This window comes from Pongo abelii, chromosome 1 (genome assembly GCF_028885655.2).
Source record: "Pongo abelii isolate AG06213 chromosome 1, NHGRI_mPonAbe1-v2.0_pri, whole genome shotgun sequence".
Taxonomy (NCBI): Eukaryota; Metazoa; Chordata; class Mammalia; order Primates; family Hominidae; genus Pongo; species Pongo abelii.
Genome location: NC_071985.2, coordinates 170,926,431 through 170,947,723, shown reverse-complemented (window position 1 = coordinate 170,947,723; position 21,293 = coordinate 170,926,431). Strand labels below are relative to the sequence as shown.

At 43.1% G+C, this 21,293-nt stretch overlaps 1 protein-coding gene across 5 annotated transcripts in view; it reads left to right on the top strand.

Moving 5' to 3' along the window:
- Positions 1-21,293, top strand: part of L1TD1 (LINE1 type transposase domain containing 1) — a 40,321-nt gene that overhangs the window by 1,296 nt on the left and 17,732 nt on the right. For 4 of the 5 annotated variants that reach the window (XR_010135743.1, XR_008514462.2, XR_008514461.2 and 1 more), the window contains exon 2: positions 320-413. Coding sequence is in view for 1 of the 5 variants with exons in the window: in XM_024239579.3 (XP_024095347.2) it covers positions 10,430-11,440; positions 13,586-15,181 (2,607 nt within the window). In the remaining 4 variants the exon portion in view is untranslated. Of the gene's footprint in view, positions 1-319; positions 414-10,320; positions 11,441-13,585; positions 16,156-21,293 lie in introns of those variants that run through there. The other variant, XM_024239579.3, reaches the window with a different exon arrangement.

The window sequence follows — 21,293 nt, the reverse complement described above, 5'->3', positions numbered from 1 at the left end:
TCTGCAATTGTTAGGCAAATCGAATTCTTGTTCAAATTGCAAAAGGAAAGCGTGCCTTCCATAATAATGGACCCCAACTCTCACAAAGAAGAAACCATTCTCTCCGGCCCCTCCCTGGCCTCCTCAGATTCACCTCTGGGCCCTCCCCTTCCCTGCAGCCCTCTCCCGACTTGCACCCCAGACTCTGCTAATTGTATGTGCCTTTTTAAGCAAACACATGCATAGATAAGTGCTTTTTTTTCCAGTCTATAATATGAGGTGATTTTCTACGTTAAATAAACCTTAAACTTTGGTGTTATGAACTTGACTTGAATTCTAGGGACCAAGGCACAGCTTACAGGAGACCCAAGTCTTGCTCTGCAGAATTCGTCTTCCCAGCGAAGGTACAGAGGTGGATGAACTGCTGAGACCTGGTAAGTGTGGATGAACTGCTGAGACTTGGGGGTAAGTGCGGGTGGGGTTGGGGTGGGGTATTTTATTTTTTGAGAGGGAGTTTCGCTCTTGTCGCCCAGGCTGGAGTGCAATGGTGCCATCTCCGCTCACTGCAACCTCCGCCTCCTGGGTTCAAGCGATTCTCTTCCCTCAGCCTCCCAAGTAGCTGGGATTACAGGCGCCTGCCGCTATACCCGGCTAATTTTTGTATTTTTAGTAGAAACGGGGTTTTGCCATTTCGGTTAGGGTGGTCTGGAGCTCCTGAACTCATGTGATCCTTCCACCTCCGTCTCCTAGTGATGGGATTACAGGCGTGAGTCACTGCGCCTGGACTGGGGAGGGGTATTTTGAGAGTAAAACGGGAAATGACCTTGGGTCTGGTAAAGAAATGAGGCCTACTTATAATCTAGTGTGGGTCAGGACCCTTTTGCAGTCTGGTGCTATTAGCAGAACCCACAATTCGTCATCGCTAGAAACCACATTTTGTTTCACATAACAGTTGTTGCAGGTTTTGCACTCTCACTACTTCAAGATTAAAAGGTAGGGCCGGGTGTGGTGGCTCACACCTGTAATCCCAGCACTTCGGGAGGTTGAGGAGGCCAGATCACTTGAGGTCAGGAGTTCCAGACCAGTCTGGCCAACATGGCGAAACCCCATCTCTACTAAAAAGTACAAAAATTAGCCGGGCGTGGTGGCACTCTCCTGTAGTCCCAGCTACACGGGAGGCTGAGGCAGGAGAATCGCTTGAACCCGGGAGGTGGAGGTTGCAGTGAGCCGAGATCCTTCCATTTCACTCCAGCCTGGGCAAGAGTGAGACGCCCTCTCAAAAAAAAAAAAAAACATATATATATATGTATATACACGCACACACACATATAGTTTAGTCCTGCTACTCAGTCTTGTTTAGTAGTAGGTTAAGAAGCTCATATATTCCAAATTTTTTATTATCTAAAAAATTTTTTAGAGATGGTTTTGCTATGTTGCACAGGCTGGTCTCAAATTCCTGGCCTCAAGTGATCCTGCTGCCCGGAAAGATGCTGGGATTACAGGCTTGAGCCACTGCACCCAGCCCAGTACTTTGGGAAGCCGAAGTGGGCGGATCACCTGAGGTCTGGAGCTGGAGACCAGCCTGGCCAACATGGTGAAACCCCATCCCTAAAAATACAAAAATTAGCTGGGTGCAGTGGTGCACGCTTGTAGTCCCAGCTACTCAGGAGGCTGAGGCAGGTGAATCGCTTCAACCTGGGTAGCAGGGGTTGCAGTGAGCTGAGATTGTGTCACTGCACTTCAGCCTGGGTGACAGAGTGAGACTCTGTCTCAAAAACAGAACAAAACAGAACAAAAAAACCTTGTGAATTACTTGAATGCCCACTGCTGAGGGAATTATTTATTGAACCAAAATATGTTCAAAATATGGCATGTCACACATAGAAGAGTGAGGTGTGCATATATAACTGGAAGACTACAAAATGGCCTATTGAAAAAAAGAAAATAGTGTTAAAAGTATAAAGCTATTAAAAAAAAGTAAATGTCCCCTGACCCAAGGAAAGAGACATACTAACTAGAAGTCGAAGTTGGCATTCTCCTTTATTGTCCTCCCATGCACCCATAAAAATCAGGCAGTTTATCTTGGTATGGTGGCACGCCTGTAATACCAGCTCCTCAGGAGACTGAGGTGAGAGGATCACTTGGTCCAGGAGTTTGTGACCAGTGAATGGTGATCATGCCACTGCTTGCCACGCTGGGCGAGAGTGAGACCTCAAAAAAAAAAAAAAAGCAAAAACACAAAAGAAAAGTAACCTGTACATTGTGAGAGATACCACACCAAACTTTCGGTGGCCTCAGAGGTCAGATTATAGAGATGAGGGAATATTAATTGTTCTTATTAAAAAATAAATAAATAAAAGAGAAGTCCATAATCCCCCCAGCAAATTCAGAAAAACACACACACCTACCCACCCACCCCACCCCGCCGATAAGAACAGGCTGCCAGTATTGAAAAGGTAATACACCACAAAGGAAATGCAAGCAGATAAACATATGAAAAGATGGCAGTCACAAGCCAAGGCAATGCAAATCAACAAGTTTTTTCCATCCCTAAAATCGAAGGAAAAGTTTATCCGCCCTCCCAACCCCCAGTCCCTTGAGGGAAGTGCTAAACATTTCTTTCCCTTCCCAACCAGTGCTCTCCTATATTGCATACTTTTAGAGTAACCTCCTTAAAATATAAAGCAGAACTTGGGAGTACACTGGTGAAAACCTCCCGTCTCCCTAATCACTTTTTTTTTTTTTGGCAGGGTCTTACTCTGTCACCCAGGCTGGAATGCAGTGATACAATTATAGCTCACAGTAACCTTGAACTCCTGGGCTCAAGTGATCTGCCCGCCTCAGCCTCCCAAGTAGCTGGGACTGCAGGCAGAAGCCAGGACGTCTGGTCCCTGAGCCCTTTTGATGGCTACCATCCAACCCTGAGACAAAATTTGCTAAACTTGTACCAGTCTCTGCTTTCTTCTTGATCAGGGATTTTGAACCCAGAGTCCCTGGGTAGTGTCTGGCTAGAATTCAGAGTATCTGATATCTTGGATGTGAAAAAGGTCACATATATTTGTTGTCATTAAACGCTAATTATAATTTAGCATTTAGCATTTGAGACTGGGAGCAGCGGCTCATGTTTGTAATCTTAGCACTTCGGGAGGCTGAGGCGGGTGGATCACCTGAGGTCAGGAGTTTGAAACCAGCCTGGCCAACATGGTGAAACCCCACCTCTACTAAAAATACAAAAATTAGCCGGGCATGGTGGCGTGTGCCTGCAGTCCCAGCAACTCAGGAGGCTGACGCAGGAGAATCGCTTGAACCCAGGAGGCAGAGTTTGCAGTGAGCCGAGATTGTCCAGCCTAGTCCACAGAGTGAGACTCTTGTCTCAAAAAAAAAAAAATTAGCATTTGATACAGTTAACGACAAATAATAAATCCCACCGTGCCCGGCTGTAATTTTCAGTTTTAAGCCAGGCATGGTGGTGTGTGCTTGTATTCCCAGCTACTCAGGAGGCTGAGACAGGAGTTTGAGTGTAGCCTCGGCAACATGGCAAGACCCTGTCTCTTTTAAAAAAATTAATTAATTTCGAGTTTCTCATTGCACCTGTCATGTACTATAGAGTGACTCTTGGAAAACACATTACCCAAAAAAGGTAGTGTTAGATAATAGGGCACTGGCCAGATTAATTACTGAAAAGGTCAAAAAATCCCCAGGGTCACTGTGAATGTGGCCAGGGTGGACATTTGCCCCTGCACTGGCTGTAATCAGGGTGTTCAAACACTGGAATGTGTTTTATGTGTTTTGATTTGCATTCTCCTAATATAATCTTTTTCTGTTTACTGTACATATGGGTTTTGTATATGTGTTTACAAAATGGGATTGTACTCTATATTTTCTGCATCATTTTTTCCCTCTAATATACCAAAGACATCCTTAACCAATGTGTATGATTCTAATATACTCTATTATGTATGGTATAATTTTTATACGTACATTGAACATATATTGTATGCACCATATAGAGTATATATATAACATGGTATATATATAACAATGTATGATTATGATTATGATTATTTGAGATGGAGTTTCACTCTTGTTGCCCAGGCTGGAGTGCAATGGCATGGTCTCAGCTCACTGCAACCTCTGCCTCCCGCATTCAAGCAATTGTCCTGCCTCAACCTCCCGAGTAGCTGGTGGCGCCCACCGCCACGCCTGGCTAATTTTTGTATTTTTAGTAGAGACGGAGTTTCACCATGTTGGCCAGGCTGGTCTTGAACTCCTGACCTCAGGTGATCCACCCGCCTCGGCCTTCCAAAGTGCAGGAATTACAGGCGTGAGCCACTGTGCCTGGCCATAATGTATATTATAATGTATATTTTATAAATTAATGTATTTATGTACTTATATATAATTATATCAATTCTATATAATCTCATTGTGTGCATAAACCATCATTTGTTCCATCCTTCTCTTATTAAAGGACATTGTTTTCTAGTATTTTTTGGCCACAAAAAACTCAGTACTAAAATTTCTATTCATGTATTCCTAAGTGTGCAGATGGTTTCATTCCTAATGGTAGATTCTCAAGGGGAGAGTATATGTATTATTTCTGACTTTAATAATAGGCTTTTCCAGTTTCCTGAAATGTTTAATAACTATTCCTACTTCTGATGGGTAAAAGTGGTCTCATTGTTTTTTTATTATGTACTAAACTCCTGGGATTGGGCCACTTTTCACATGTTTACTATTGATTTACATTGTCTTTCCTAAAAATGTTTTATTTGTTTTAGTTTATCAATTTTATTTTATTTTTATTTTTACTTTGTTTTTGAGATGGAGTCTTGCTCGCTCTGTCGCCCAGGCTGTAGTGCAGTGGCGTTAACCCTAATTCAACCTGTCTACCAGGGTCAAGTGATTCTCCTGTCTCAGCCTCTGGAGTAGCTGGGATTACAGGCGCCCACCATCATGCCTAGCTAATTTTTGTATTTTTAGTAGAGAAAGGGTTTCACCATGTTGGCCAGGCTGGTCTGGAACTCCTGACCTCAGGTGATCTGCCCTCCTCAACTTCCCAAAGTGCTGGGATTACAGGCATAAGCCACCACAACCAGCCTTAAGTTAATTTATTGTAGCGTTTATTGGACACAATAAAGGCACAATTGTTGTTATCAAAAAAATTTGTCCTTATGTGCCTGTAGAAGTTTACCCTTGTTTTCAGCTTTCTGTGTCATCTTGGCAAGTCAAGTAGAAGTCTATTTCACCAGGGAGAGCTCAGTGCTTTTCCTTAAGGATTTTCAGTTTTAAAAAAAATATTAGAAGCATTATCAGGCCAGGCCCGGTGCCACTGCACTCCAACCTCGGCGAGTGAGACCCTGCATAAGAAAAAAAAAATTAGGAGCATTTTCAAACATCAATAAAAGTAAGAACTCATCACCCAGATTCAAAAACAAATATTTTTCCCCATTTGTTTAATCTCCCTTTTTTCTTTCTTACTTGTTTGCTGCGTTTTAAAGAAAATACCAGACATCATGCCATTTCACCTGTAATGTGAATGAGAGTATGTAGCTCTTATAAAATAATGACACTTTCTTAACTAAATACAGTATTATTGTTACAGTTAATAAAATATATATTCCTCAATATCATTTAATAATCAATCCATATTCAATACTCCCTGCATTTTACAGTTGATTCATTCAAATAGAGATCCAAAATAGGGGGAGCGTACATTGCATCTAGTGAATTCCCTTAGTCTCCTGAATGAGAGCGGGCCCCTTTATTCCTGTTGAAGTCCTGTATAGGGTCCTATGGACCTGTCCTGTGGACTATTTGGTTGCTTTCTCAGTCCTTGATTAGATTCAGATACTACTGGTGCTGGGTTTTTAAAATTTACTTAAGAGGGATGAGGCTGGGTGAAGTGGCTCACGCCTGTAATCCCAGCACTTTGGGAGGCCAAGGTGGGTGGATCACCTGAGGTTGGGAGTTCAAGACCAGCCTGACCAACACGGAGAAACCTTGTCTCTACTAAAAGTACAAAATTAGCTGGGCGTGGTGGCACATGCCTGTAATCCCAGCTACTCAGGAGGCTAAGGCAGGGGAACCGCTTGAACCTGGGAGGTGGAGGTTGTGGTGAGCCGAGATCACGCCATTGCCCTCCAGCCTGGACAGCAAGAGTGAAACTTCATCTCAAAAAAAAGGGGGAGGGATGAAATGTGTAGCTAATATTGATTCCTTCTCTTTTTTAGTAATCATTTACATGTTTTACATGTTTCCTCTTTTGACCTTTTCTCTGGTGTAATCAAGATTTTCTGTATACATTTGTCCCCCTTACCTCCTGTTGCTCATATTTTGGAAGTTATTTTGTAATAAATGAGTGCCATGTTTTTTAAACAATTTTTTATAACTATCATGCTTTTTTCTTTTTCTTTTCTTTTTGTTTTTTTTAGCAGTTCATTTAAAATTTTTTATTTTTTATTTTTTTTGAGACAGAGGCTTACTATGTAGCCCAGAGGCACGATCTGAGCTCATTGCAACTTCCACATCCAGGGTTTAATTTTTTTTTTTTTTTTTTTTTTTTTTTTTTTTTGAGACAGAGTCTTGCTCTTTTGCTCTGTTGCCCAGGCTGGAGTGCAATGGCACGATCCCAGCTTACTGCAACCTCCGCCTCCTGGCTTCAACTGATTCTCCTGCCTCAGCCTCCCGAGCAGCTGGGATTACAGGAACCCACCACCACGCCCAGCTAAATCTGTATTTTTAGTAGAGACAGGGTTTCACCATGTTGGCCAGGCTAGTCACGAACTCCTGACCGCAGGTGATCTGCCCACCTCAGCCTCCCAAAGTGCTGGGATTACAGGCATGAGCCACCTCACCCAGTCTTAATTTGTTTTTTTAAAAAACTGGAGATGAGGTCTCACTACATTGCTGAGGCTGGTCTCAAATTCCTGGGCTCAAGCAATCCGCTCACTCACCTCGGCCACCGAAGGTGCTGGGATTACACGTGTGAGCCACTGCACTTGGCCTGTTTTAAATTTTTATGGTTACGTAGTAGATGTATATATTTATTTCCATACAGGCATGCAATGTGTAATAATCACATCAGGGTAAATGGGGGTATCCTATCCACCACCTCAAACATTTATCATTTCTTCTTGTTACAAACGTTCCAATTATACTCTTTAAGTATACAATAAGCTATTGTTGAGTGTAGGTACCCTGTTGTGCTATCAAATACTAGATCATTTTTGTACCCGTTAACCATCCCTATTCCCCACACTTGCCCACCTACTAGCCTTCCCAGGCTCTGGTAACTATCATTCTACTATCTTTTTTTTGAGACAGGGTCTCACTCTGTCACCCAGTACAGTGGCATGATCTTGGCTCACTGCAACCTCCACCTCCTGGGTTCAAGCGATTCTTATACCTCAGACTCCTGAGTAGCTGGGATTACAGGTGCGTGCCACCATGTCCGGCTAATTTTTTTTTCTTTTGAGACGGAGTCTCGCTCTGACGCTCAGGCTGTACTGCAGTAGCACGATCTAGGCTCACTGCAAGCTCTACCTCCCAGGTTTACACCATTCTCCTGCCTCAGCCTCCCAAGTAGCTGGGACTACAGGTGCCTGCCACCACGCCCAGCTAATTTTTGTTTTTATATTTTTAGTAGAGAAAGGGTTTCACTGTATTAGCCAGGATGGTGTCTTATCTCCTGACCTTGTGATCCACCTGCCTCGGCCTCCCAGAGTGTTGGGATTACAGGCGTAAGCCACCGTGCCTGGCCTCTGCTAATTTTTGTATTTTTAGTAGAGATGGGGTTTCGCCATCTCGGCCAGGCTGGTCTTGAAGTCCTGACCTCAGGGGATCCACCTGCCTTGGCCTCCCAAGGTGCTGGGATTCTAGATGTGAGCCCCCGTGCCTGGCCTTTTTTTCGCTATTCTCTAGAAGAGTTTGGGCACAGCTAAGATAATAGTCGCTTCTAAATTTTCTGATTTAATTATGAAAGTTGAATGGTGCTCCCATTGTTGAACCATGCTTTATCTGTAGTTGTGTCCCCTTGTTATTCATAGTGTTCCTTATTTGTATTTTGGTTTTGTTAATTCTCTATAAGTTTCTGTTTTTCATTTCTTTGATTTGTGCGCATCCCTTTTGGTTTCTTGGGTAGATTTTGCCTGTAATCTGGTAATTTAACTTTAATTTTTATTCTTTCTAGAAAATTCTAAAGTTTTAAGTCTATACATTTTCCTCAAAGCACCACTTTAGCTACATTCCCCAAGTTTTGATAGGTAATTATTTTGATTTAGTATTTTAAGTTTCTCCACTAGTTTGACTGAATGGTCATTTTAAAATTTAAATAATTTTAACCTTTAGTATTTAAACATTAAACAGAAGTTTTTAAGTTTAATTTATCTTTTACTTTTATGCTATCATTTTTCCTGATTCAATTTTTATTGCAATGAAAAATTTCTGAAATTATTTTTTAGAAACAAGGTCTCACTATGTTGCCCAGGCTGATGTTGAACTTCTGGGCTCAAGTAATCATTCCACCTTAACCTCCCAGAGTGCTAGGATTACAGGTGTGGCACCGTGCCCTGCCTGAAATTCTTGGTTGGGTGCTGAGCATATATCTTTTGCCCTGACAAGAATGACATTTTAGCTGCTTATATGATTCTTATTTTGCAGGGGAGGGGACAGGGTCTCACACTGTCACCCAGGCTGGAGTGCAGTGATATGATGTCAGCTCACTGCATCCTCTGCCTCCCTCAGGCTCAAGTGATCCTCTTACCTCAGCCTCCCTTATTACTGGGACTACAGTGCATGCCACCACACCAGGCTAATTTTTGTTAGAGACAGTTTCACCATGTTACCCAGGCAGGTCTCAATCTCCTGAGCTCAAGTGATTCACCTGCCTTCACCAGGGAAGCCTTTCTAGATCTCCCCGTACTCTAAAAGTCAATATTCTTGGCTGGGCGTGGTGGCTCAAGCCTGTAATTCCAGCACTTTGGAGGCCGAGGCAGGCGGATCATGAGGTCAGGAGTTCGAGGCCAGCCGCCAGCATGGTGAAACCTCGTCTCTACTAAAAATACAAAAAAAATTATCTGGCACCTGTAATCCCAACTACTCAGGAGACTGAGGCAGGAGAATTGCTTAAACCTGGGAGGCGGAGGTTGCAGTGAGCCGAGATCACGCCATTGCACTCCAGCCTGGGTGACAAGAACAAGAGTCTGTCAAAAGAAAAAAACAAAACAAAACCAACGAAAACTCTCTTCTCTCTCTCTCTCTTTTTTTTTTTTTGAGACAGTCTTGCTGTGTTGCCCAGCCTGGAGTTCAGTGGCTTGAACTCGGCTCACTGCAACCTCTGCCTCCCAGGTTCAAGCAATTCTCCTGCCTCAGCCTCCTGAGTAGCTGGGATTACAGGCATGTGCCACCATACCTGGCTAATTTTTGTATTTTTGTAGAGACGGGGTTTTGCCATGTTGGCCAGGCTGGTCTTGAATTTCTGACCTCAAATGATCCGCTCACCTCAGCCTCCGAAAGTGCTGGGATTACAGGCGTGAGCCACTGTGCCTGGCCAACAATATTCTTCTGTTGAGACAAGGTCTCACTCTGTCGCCCAAGGTGGAGTGCAGTGGCACAATCACAGCTCACTGCAGTCTTAACTTTCCAGGCTCAAGTCATCCTTGAATCTGAGCCTCCCAAGTAGCTGGGACCACAGGCGTGTGTCACTATGCCCAGCTAATTTTTTTATTTTTTGTAGAGACAAGTCACCCTATGTTGCCCAGGCTGGTCTCGAACTCCTGGGGTCAAGTGATCCTCCCACCTCAACCTCTCAAAGTGCTGGGATTACAGGTGTGAGCCACCATGCCTGGCCAAGAAAGTCATTTTGAATTGACTTGATAATTGGTTTTCAGAAAAAGTCTTAATGTTAACAATCTCTGCAATTCAAAAGGGACAACTATTTCTCAATTTTGCGTAAGATTCTATTCAAGTTAGCTTAGATTTGGATGATGTGGTATGATACATATGTTGGTTTTTTAAAGAATAACATCTATTATAATGAATCTCATTATAGAGAACACAGACAACAAAGTTAATAGTATGGCAAATCAGACAGCTTCATTCTTAGTTATCTGCTCTTTGGTTAATTTATTGCATTCAAATCACTATGTAAAGGGAATTTTCATGATCATTTATAAATTTTGAATTCTAATTTTTTTCTAGTCTTACCCATTTTGTTAGTGAACTTTTTATTAATTTATTATGGAGTGCACCCAGCATAGTTTTCTTAACTAAGCTCATATTCTTAACAAGTTTCTCAAGAGAATTCTTTAGTAAGTAATTTTTCATTTTTTTATATTTCAGATTGACGTATTTTAAGATTTTTTAACTTCTGAAGTCTAGCAGGCCTGTAAGAACAAAAATCATTCTGCAGGATTTAAAAACAGAATCCAGTCTTGACAACATATCCACAATGTCTGATGTATCTACTAGTGTACAATCGAAATTTGCTAGACTTGCAAAGAAACAGGAAAATATCACCTATATGAAAAGAGAGCAGTTAACAGAAACTGATAAGGACATAGCTCCGGTAGTAGATTTAAAATGCAAGGACGTATCAGCAGTTATGAATAAGTTTAAGGTCTTAATGGAAATTCAAGACCTGATGTTTGAGGAGATGAGGGAAACTCTTAAAAATGACCTAAAGGCAGTTTTAGGAGGAAAAACTACAATACCTGAGGTAAAGAATTCAGAGAACTCCAGTAGTAGGACAGAGTTTCAACAAATAATCAATTTAGCATTACAAAAAACAGGGATGGTAGGGAAAATAGAAGGAGAAAACTCTAAAATAGGTGGTGATAATGAAAATTTAACCTTTAAATTAAAAGAAGTAAATGAGCTGAGTGGTAAATTAGACAATGCTAACGAATACAATAGTAATGATGGTAAGAAATTACCCCAGGATGAATCACGAAGTTACGAAGTCATGGGAAGTATGGAAGAAACCTTATGCAATATAGATGACAGAGATGGAAATCGCAATGTCCATTTAGAAATTACAGAAAGAGAGAGTAGGAAGGATGGAGAGGATGAATTTGTCAAAGAAATGAGAGAGGAAAGAAAATTTCAGAAATTCAAGAATAAAGAGGACATTTTAAAAGCCTCCAGAGAAGAAAAAGTGTTGATGGATGAAGGAGCAGTACTTACCCTGGCAGCCGACCTTTCATCAGCAACACTGGATATTAGTAAGCAATGGAGTAATGTCTTCAACATTCTGAGAGAACATGATTTTGAACCTAAACTTCTGTGTGAAGTTAAATTAGCATTTAAATGTGATGGTGAAATAAAGACATTTTCAGATCTGCAAAGCCTTAGAAAATTTGCCAGCCAAAAATCTTCCATGAAAGAATTACTGAAAGATGTACTCCCACAAAAGGAAGAAATAAATCAAAGAGGAAGAAAATATGGAATTCAAGAAAAAAGGGTAAGCATACAAATGTATAAATGTATAAAGCTTATGTATAAATGTAATAGTTGGCACGGTTATTTTGAAGGATAAATCAATTTTTTTTTTCTCGAGATGGAGTTTCGCTCTTGTTGGCCAGGCGGGAGTGCAATGGCACAATCTCGGCTCACTACAACCTCTGCCTCCCAGGTTCAAGTGATTCTCCTGCCTTGGCCTCCCAAGTAGCTGGGATTACAGGCATGCATCACCATGCCCAGATAATTTTGTATTCTCAGTACAGACGGGGTTTCTCCATGTTGGTCAGGTTGGTCTCAAACTCCCGACCTCAGTTGATCTACCTTGGCCACCCAAAGTGATGGGATTACAGGTGTGAGCCACTGTGCCCGGCTGGTTATATCAATTTTTAAAAAATGATTACTTAAAAGTAAAAGCATGATATTAAAAGTAATGATTTAAAGGGCACTTTTTTTTTTTTTCTGTGAAGGTTTTATTATGGGCAGAGGGCAAGGGGGGCCTTAGGCCTTCTTGGCAGCTGGTTTCATCATGGTGGCCAAGACGGCGCTCAGCTCCTCTCCCTGTTGGTGTGAATGTGTGACCTCACCCTTTTCTTGATGAACTTGAGGGCCTGTTTGTCCTTTGAGACCTGGAACAACTCCATGGTGTGATACTGTATGTGGCGAAGCAACACACCTCTCAGATCATGTCCCACACTAACTTGGTATGTTTGGTCAGATGCCTGAAGCAGTGGCAGTGCCTGGGCTTTTGCTCATGTTCTTGATCACCTTGTTGCCCTTGTTGAGACCCAAAGCCTTGGGGTCACACAGAGCAGTGGCTGCTGTTCTCCAATGGCTGCTGTGCTGGAAGGTGCTTTTTTTTTTTTTTGAGATAAAGTCTTGCTCTATTGCCCTGGCGGGGGTGCGGTGGCTCAATCTGAGCTCACTGCACCCTCCACCTCCCAGGCTCAAGTAATCCTCCTACTCCAGCCTCCTGATAGCTGGGACCACATGCATGCACCACCACACCCAGCTAATTTTTGTACTTTTTGTAGAGACAAGGTTTCGCCACGTTGCCCATGCTGGTCTCAAACTCCTGGGCTTAAGCAGTCTAAGTGCCTTGGCCTCCCAAAGTGCTGGAATTACAGGTGTGAGCCACCATGCCCAGCCAAGGTCTATATTCGTAAGCCAATATTTTTTCACATGTTTTCAAATGAATGCTTCTCCTCTGCCTTTCCAACATTTCCAAGTGTAACCTCTGCAAAGTGAGAATCCATAAGGAAAAGGTACACTTGAATCAACAAATTATTTAAGAATCAGTATTTAATCTCAGAAATTAGCTGCTTCCAGTGTTTACACAGATGAGGCACCTAACCTGTCCTGGAGGGTTTGGGAAGGTTGAAAAGCTCAGTGGCATACTAAGGGCTTCAGGGAATATTAGGAGCCAACATTTATATTGCAGACATCATCAGAAGCTCAATACCTTGCTTACTTTGTATTACAACAATCCTGGGGTGGTGCTGTCATTAGACCCTGCTGTATAAGGAAAATTGAGGCACTAGTAGCAAATGTGGCAATTGGGCCAGGGTTTGAATAGTTTTGAACTGAGCTTGTATTCCTAACCAAAGCCTGCTTGTCTTTAAAGTCCTAAGGCTAGAGTGTAAACTGCAATTGGGGTCTTTTTTTTTTTTAATTGAATTTGTTGTTATCTGTGGAGAAAGGTAAATGTGAGCCTGGGGTTTTTGTTTGTGTGTGCTTATGATCTTCCTAAAGCAGATTGTAAACTTCAGCCAGATTACAATGCCTATTTACCATAGGACTCTCACATACAATAAGCAGACACTTCATTAAAACAGGTAATTACTGAGGATCAATCACATACACAGCAGTAAGTGTTGAGGGATCTAGAAGGAAGAAAGTAGACATTATGACCTCAGAATTTGTTTCAAGATTACACAAGAAATGACAAATATCTTGAGATGATCATAGGGAGACTTGACTTGTTTGGGGACCTAGGCCTTCAAGAACAATTAATATTTAAGCACTTTTTCAGATATTTTCTGTCAGAATTGAAGCCATATTAAAATTAGTGAAATTGAAGTTTTAATTCTTTAAAAGACAAATGATTTAAATAAATAAGTCTTCTTTTTTTTCTTTGTTTAATTTTCAGGGTAAAACCCTAATAGACTCAAAGCATAGAGCTGGAGAAATGACCAGTGATGGCTTGAGCTTTCTATTTCTTAAAGAAGTAAAAGTTGCTAAGCCAGAGGAGATGAACAACTTAGAGACTCAAGAGGAAGAGTTTTCCGAGCTAGAGGAGCTGGATGAAGAGGCCTCAGGGATGGAGGATGATGGAGAAGATACCTCAGGGCTGGAGGAGGAGGAGGAAGAGCCCTCAGGGCTGGAGGAGGAAGAAGAAGAAGAGGCCTCAGGGTTGGAGGAGGACGAGGCCTCAGGGCTAGAGGAGGAAGAGGAACAGACTTCAGAACAGGACTCAACCTTTCAGGGTCATACTTTGGTAGATGCAAAGCATGAAGTTGAGATAACCAGTGATGGCATGGAAACTACTTTCATTGACTCCGTAGAGGATTCTGAATCAGAGGAGGAAGAGGAAGGAAAGAGCTCTGAAACAGGGGAGGTAAAGACTACCTCCCTGACTGAGAAAAAAGCCTCACGTAGACAAAAAGAAATTGCCTTTAGTTATTTGGTTGGGGACTCTGGGAAGAAAAAGTTGGTGAAACACCAGGTGGTGCACAAAACCCAGGAGGAAGAGGAAACAGCTGTGCCCACAAGTCAAGGAATTGGCACACCCTGTTTGACCTTATGTTTGGCCTCTCCCTCAAAGTCACTAGAGATGGGTCATGATGAGCATAAAAAGCATTCACATACAAATTTGAGTATTTCAACAGGAGTCACCAAACTTTTTAAGAAAACAGAAGAAAAGAAACACAGAACTCTGCACACAGAAGAACTAACATCCAAAGAAGCAGACTTAACAGAGGAAACAGAAGAAAACTTGAGAAGTAGTGTGATTAATAGCATCAGAGAGATAAAAGAGGAGATTGGAAATTTGAAAAGTTCCCATCCAGGTGTCTTGGAAATTAAAAATTCAGTCGATGATCTGAGTAGCAGAATGGACATACTTGAAGAAAGAATAGACAGTCTAGAAGATCAAATTGAAGAATTCTCTAAGGATACAGTACAAATGACCAAACAGATAATTAGTAAAGAAAGGCAAAGAGATATAGAGGAGAGATCTAGAAGTTGCAACATTCGTTTGATAGGAATTCCAGAAAAAGAAAATTATGAGAATAGGGCAGAGGACATAATTAAGGAAATAATTGATGAAAACTTTGCAGAACTAAAGAAAGGTTCAAGTCTTGAGATTGTCAGTGCTTGTCGAGTACCTAGTAAAATTGATGAAAAGAGACTGACTCCTAGACACATCTTGGTGAAATTTTGGAATTCTAATGATAAAGAGAAAATAATAAGGGCTTCTAGAGAGAGAAGAGAAATTACCTACCAAGGAACAAGAATCAGGTTGACAGCAGACTTATCACTGGACACACTGGATGCTAGAAGTAAATGGAGCAATGTCTTCAAAGTTCTGTTGGAAAAAGGCTTTAATCCTAGAATCCTATATCCAGCCAAAATGGCATTTGATTTTAGGGGTAAAACAAAGGTATTTCTTACTATTGAAGAATTTAGAGATTATGTTTTGCATATGCCCACCTTGAGAGAATTACTGGGGAATAATATACTTTAGCACTCTAGGGTGACTACAAACTATATGCTTTCCTCCCCCAGCACGCATCCAAAAATCAACAAGTAAAACGAAAATACACTTCTACCCAGAAGGATGGACAGCTAATAGCACACTTGTGGATGAGGAGCCAAGAAATATTACAGATATTACCTAGATGCTAATAAAGGGTATGTTTAAAAAAAATAGGCTGGTCTCGATGTAGTGAGTTGTTTCAGTTGATTGTTCAATCAGTTACAGATAGAATTCCTTGTTCTACCTCCCCCCCACCACCTCACTACTGCAGTTGACTAGTCTTTTTAGGATTTATATTATCCGGCCGGGCGTGGTGGCTCACGCTTGTAATCCCAGCACTTTGGGAGGCTGAGGTGGGTGGATCACAAAGTCAGGAGATCAAGACCATCCTGGCTAACACGGTGAAACCCTGTCTCTACTAAAAACACAAAAAATTAGCCGGGCATGGTGGCGAGCGCCGGTAGTCCCAGCTACTCGGGAGGCTGAGGCAGGAGAATGGCGTGAATCCGGGAGGCGGAGCTTGCAGTGAGCCGAGATCGCGCCACTGCACTCCAGCCGAGGCCACAGAACAACACTCCGTCTTAAAAAAAAAAAAAAAATTTTGTGCTAGCTTGTCTAAGAATAAACTTGGGGGAGGGCTGCACCTGTCAAGATAACCTGTCAATGTAGGGGACAGTAACAGAAAAGCACAGGGGAAAAGATGGCAAGGTTAGTTAAAATAGAAAAGTGCTCAGTGCCTCATACCTGTAATCCCAGCACTTTGGGGGGCCAAGGCAGGTGGATCACTTGAGCCCAGGAGTTCAAAGGCCATCCTGGGCAATGTGGCAAAACTGTCTATAAAAAAATAACGAAAAGAGGAAGAAATGATATTTCACAAATTTATATCATTTCTCGTGATGTGATTCTTGAATATATTAAATCTTTTTCTTTTGAATACTGTATGCTGTTTGCTTAAAAATTTTTGATTTTACATTTTCTGAAGTACTTTGTCATATGTAGTGTGTAATAAGTTACATTTTATTGCACAAACCCATTCCTGGACAGATGAAATCTCTTCCATAACATGTGACACTTAGGTTTTCAGTTAATTATTTAAGAATGAAATGAGTTGGCCAGATGCCATTGCTCACACCTGTAATCCAAGCACTTTGGGAGGCCAAGGCGGGTGGATCACGAGGTCAAGAGATCAAGACCATCATGGCCAACATGGTGAAACCCCATCTCTACTAAAAATACAAAAAAAATTAGTTGGACATGGTGGTGCTTGCCTGTAGTCCCAGCTATTCAAGATGTTGGGTAGGAGAATCCCTTGAACCTGGGAGGCGGAGGTTGCAGTGAGCTGAGATGGCACCACGGTACTCCATCCTGGTGACAGAGCAAGACTCTGTCTCAAAAAAAAAAAAAAAAAAATCCACTTGCAATGGATGAGTAGTGAAATTAAGGAGAGGGAGTGATCTAGTCATTTAGACTGCTACTAGTACTAATTCAGTATATTCCTTTTTTTTTTCACCCTAAACAATAGCATTTCGGCATAACTGGTATAATATAAAAATCAGGCTGGGCATGGTGGCTCATGCCTGTAATCCCAGTACTTTGGGAGGCTGAGACGGGTGAATCACCTGAGGTCAGGAGTTCGAGACCAGCCTGGCCAACTTGGCGAAACCCCATCTCTACTAAAAATAAAAATTACTTGGGTGTGGTGACGGGCACCTGTAATCCCAGCTACTTGGGAAGCTGAGGCATGATAACCGCTTGAACCTAGGAAGTGGAGGTTGCAGTGAGCCAAAATTGTGCCACTGCACTCCAGCCTGGGAGACAGAATGAGTGAAACTCATCTCAAAAAAAAGAAATCAGGCCAGGCGTGATGGCTCAATCCCATAATCCCCGTCTGCAAAGATGAGGCAGAGATTGGAGTGATGCTTCTGCAAGCCAAGGAACACCATGTGTTCTCAGCAACTTTAGCTCTCATAAGCTAAAGGAGGTAAGGAAGGAATCTTCCCTAGATCTTCTGGTGTGAGCATGATCCTGCCAATACTTTGATCTCAGACTTCTAGCCTCCAGAACCACAAGGGAATAGATTCTTATTTTAAGTCACCTAGCTTGTGGTACTTTGTGACGGCAGGCCTACAAAACGAATGCAGTAGTCATGAACCCAATTCACCTCCCAAACACTGCTGTCCCCTAGACTCATAGCCGGTTGCTGCAGAGATATTGGTGGGTGGAAGATTAGAAGAGGCCAAACCACAGGAATCTGCTTACTGATTGATTTGCAGCAGCCAGGTTGAGACAGAGAAGCCTGCACCTCTGCAGTAGCCTCAACATGGATGCTTACATTGACATTTATTTTTGAGACAAGGTCTCTCGCCCAGGCTGGAGTGCAGTGGCACAATCATCAGGGCTCACTGCAGCATCAACCTCCCAGGCTCAAGTGATCCTCCTGCCTCAGCCTCCCAAATAGCTGGAATCATAGGCATGCACCACCATGCCCAGGTAATTTTTTGGTGTTTTTTGTAGAAACAGAGTTTCACCATGTTGCCCAGGCTGGTCTCAAACTGCTGGGCTCAAGTGATCAGCCCACCTTAACGTCCCAAAGTGCTGGGATTATAAGCGTGGCCACCTTGCCTGAGCACTTTGACGTATTTATACAAAGTCAAGACTTGTCTTATCTTGTGGGGTTTATTTGAGTATAGTAATTAAGCTGCTTTTTTTCCAAGGCTGAGGGAAAGGAAAAGAGAATTCCAGTGCAGGAAGTAGATAGAATTGAGAATCTCCTGTCCCTGCTACTCGATCAAGTCTAGGCAGGGTCCCTCTCTTGATTTTCCCCTTTATCCTCAGTCCTCACTCATTCTTCCCCTGCCTCCCAGTGTTCACTTACTCTATGTGTCATGTAAATCCTTGGAGACATGGTTTTCTTCTAAAATACATCATTTTGTGAGTGTGTTCTTAATGTATGTAAGTGATTGTAGTACTGTGATAGTGAATGAAGACCATGCAAATGAGGAGAAACTTAGGCCATATATTCAGACCTTGCTCTGCCGGGCATGGTGGCTCACACCTATAATCCCTGCAATTTGGGAGGCCGAGGCAGGTGGATCATTGGAGGCCTGGAGTTTGAGACCAGCCTGGCCAACATGGTGAAACCCCGTCTTTCCTAAAAATACAAAAACTAGCCGGGTGTGGTGGTGTGCACCTGTAATCCCAGCTTCTTGGGAGGCTGAGGCAGGAGAATTGCTTGAACCCAGGAAGTGGAAGTTGCAGTGAGCCGAGATTGCACCACTGCACTTCAGCCTGGGCGATACAGCGACAGTCAGTCTCAAAAACAAACAAATGGCCGGGTGCAGTGGCTGACACCTGTAATCCCAGCACTTTGGGAGGCTGAGGCAGGTGGATCACCTGAGGTTGGGAGTTCGAGACCAGCTTGACCAACATGGAGAAACCCTGCCTCTACTAAAAAATACAAAATTAGCCGGGCGTGGTGGTGCATGCCTGTAATCCCAGCTACTTGGGAGGCTGAGGCGGGAGAATCGCTTGAACCCAGGAGGCAGAGGTTGCAGTGAGCTGAGATCATGCCATTGCATTCCAGCCTGGGCAAAAAGAGCAAAACTCCATCTCAAACAAACAAACAAACAAATAATTCAGATCTTGGTCTGGCAGAGGAGGCAGCCACCATCACTAGTGTTTGACAAAGACTCAGAGGCCGAGGCAGTCGGGGAGCAGAAAAGCTTCATAGTGAAATAAAAAGGGATGGCCTCAGGTATGTGTGTCCTCTGATTGGAAGTTGTTGGCATGGAGAGGCTAACTAGAAGCAGGACTTCTTATGTGATGGCTTTGAGGAACATATCTTTTTCTCTGCTTGGTCCTGAGTTTGGAGCAAAAATAGGGAAATTGGCCGTCGCTGACCAACTGACCGTTCTGGACCAATTGCTGCAGAGGTTGTGGTTTGGCTTCCCCAGTGATTGCTGCAGAAGTTGTTGGTCAGAGTTCTGTTGTCATGTATGCTTTGGCCATTGTCTGTTTGTATACTGAGTCTCTTCCACCTGAAGGCCTAGGATGAAATATGTATTTCCCTGTATCCTCCCTTGCATTCTCATTTTCACTACCACAAAACCGCATCCCTTCTCTGATTAGTGAAGTTGAGAATCTCTCCATATATTTTTCAGCCATTTAGAGTTTGTCTTCTGTGAATTGCTGATTAATATCTTTTTTCTTTTTTTTTTTTTTTTTGAGATGGAATCTTACGCTGTCGCCCAGGCTGGAGTGCAGTGGCACGACCTTGGCTCACCACAACCTCCACGTCCCAGATTCACGCAATTCTACTGCCTCAGCCTACCTAGTAGCTGGGATGACGGGCGCCAGCCACCATGCCCAGCTAATTTTTTTTTTTCTTTTTTTGAGACAGAGTCTAGCTCTGTTGCCCAGGCTGGAGTGTAGTGGCACGATCTCGGCTCACTGCATCCTCCGCCTCCCGGGTTCAAGCGATCCTCCTGCCTCAGCCCCCCAGTAGCTTAGATTACAGGCGTGTGCCACCATGCCTGGATAATTTTTGTATTTTTAGTAGGGACAGGGTTTCGCCATGTTGGCCAGCTGGTCTCAGACTCCTGATCTTAGGTGATCTGCCTGCTTCGGCCTCCCAAAGTGCTAGGATTACAGGGGTGAGCCACCGTGCCCGGCCCGAAAATTTTTGTATTTTTAGTAGAGATGGGGTTTCTCCATGTTGGCTAGGCTGGTCTCAAACTCTTGACCTCAGGTGATCCGCCCGCCTCGGTCTCCCAACGTGCTGGGATTATAGGCATGAGCCACCATCAATGTTCTTTCATCAATTTCAAAAACAAACACCTCTTTTCTTTTTATTGCTAGTTTGCAGAAGTTCCTTGTATATCTGGGTAGCAATCCCATATAGTTTTTATTTTATTTTTCTTTTTTCTGAGACGAGTCTCACTCTGTTGCCCAGGCTGGGATGCAGTGGTGGGATCTCAGTTCACTGCAACCTCCGCCTCCTCAGTTCAAGCAATTCTCCTGCCTCAGCCTCCTGAGTAGCTGGGATTACAGGCATGTGTCATCACGCCCAGCTAATTTTTGTATTTTTAGTAGAGATTCACCATGTTATCCAGGCTGGTCTCGAACTCCCGACCTTGTGATCCACCAACCTTGGCCTCTCAAAGTGCTGGGATTAGAGGCGTGAGCCACTGAGCCTGGTCAAAGATTTTTTTATTTTTTATTTTTTTTGTTGCCAGGCTGGAGTGCAGTGGTGCAATCTGGGCTCACTGCAACCTCCGCCTTCTGGGTTCAAGCGATTCTCCTGCCTCAGCCTCCCGGGTAGCTGGGACTACAGGCACGTGCCACCATGCCTGGCTCATTTTTTGTATTTTTAGTAGAGACAGGGTTTCACCATGTTGGCCAGGATGGTCTCAAACTCCAGACCTCGTGATCCACCCACCTCAGCCTCCCAGAGTGCTGGGATTACAGGTGTGAGCCACCATGCCGGGCCCCGGTCAATGATCTTAAATTTCAAATGGTTCATCTGTGTTTTTCAAACTTACGTTATTTGTATTTTCGTGTATTGCCTTCAGGTGTTTTTAAAAAATGCTTATTTTTAATTGTGCTTGCAATCACATAAGATTTAACTTGACATCTTAAACATTTTTTTTTTTTTTTTTTTTTGAGACGGAGTCTTGCTCTGTCTCCCAGGCTGGAGTGCACTGGCACGATCTCGGCTCACTGCAAGCTCCGCCTCCCGGGTTCACGCCATTCTCCTGCCTCAGCCTCCTGAGTAGCTGGGACTACAGGCGCCCACCACCACGCCCAGCTAATTTTTTGTATTTTTAGTAGAGACGGAGTTTCACCGTGTTAGCCAGGATGGTCTCAATCTCCTGACTTCATGATCCACCCGCCTCGGCCTCCCAAAGTGCTGGGATTACAGGCGTGAGCCACTGCGCCTGGTCAACACCTTAAACATTTTAAGTGTACAGTTCAGTAGTGTGTTAAGTATATTCATATTGTTGTGCAACAAATCTCTACAACTTTTTCATCTTGCGAAACTGAAACTCTATGCCCATTAAACACTAATTCCTCCTTCCCCCTACTTCTAGCAATCACTTTT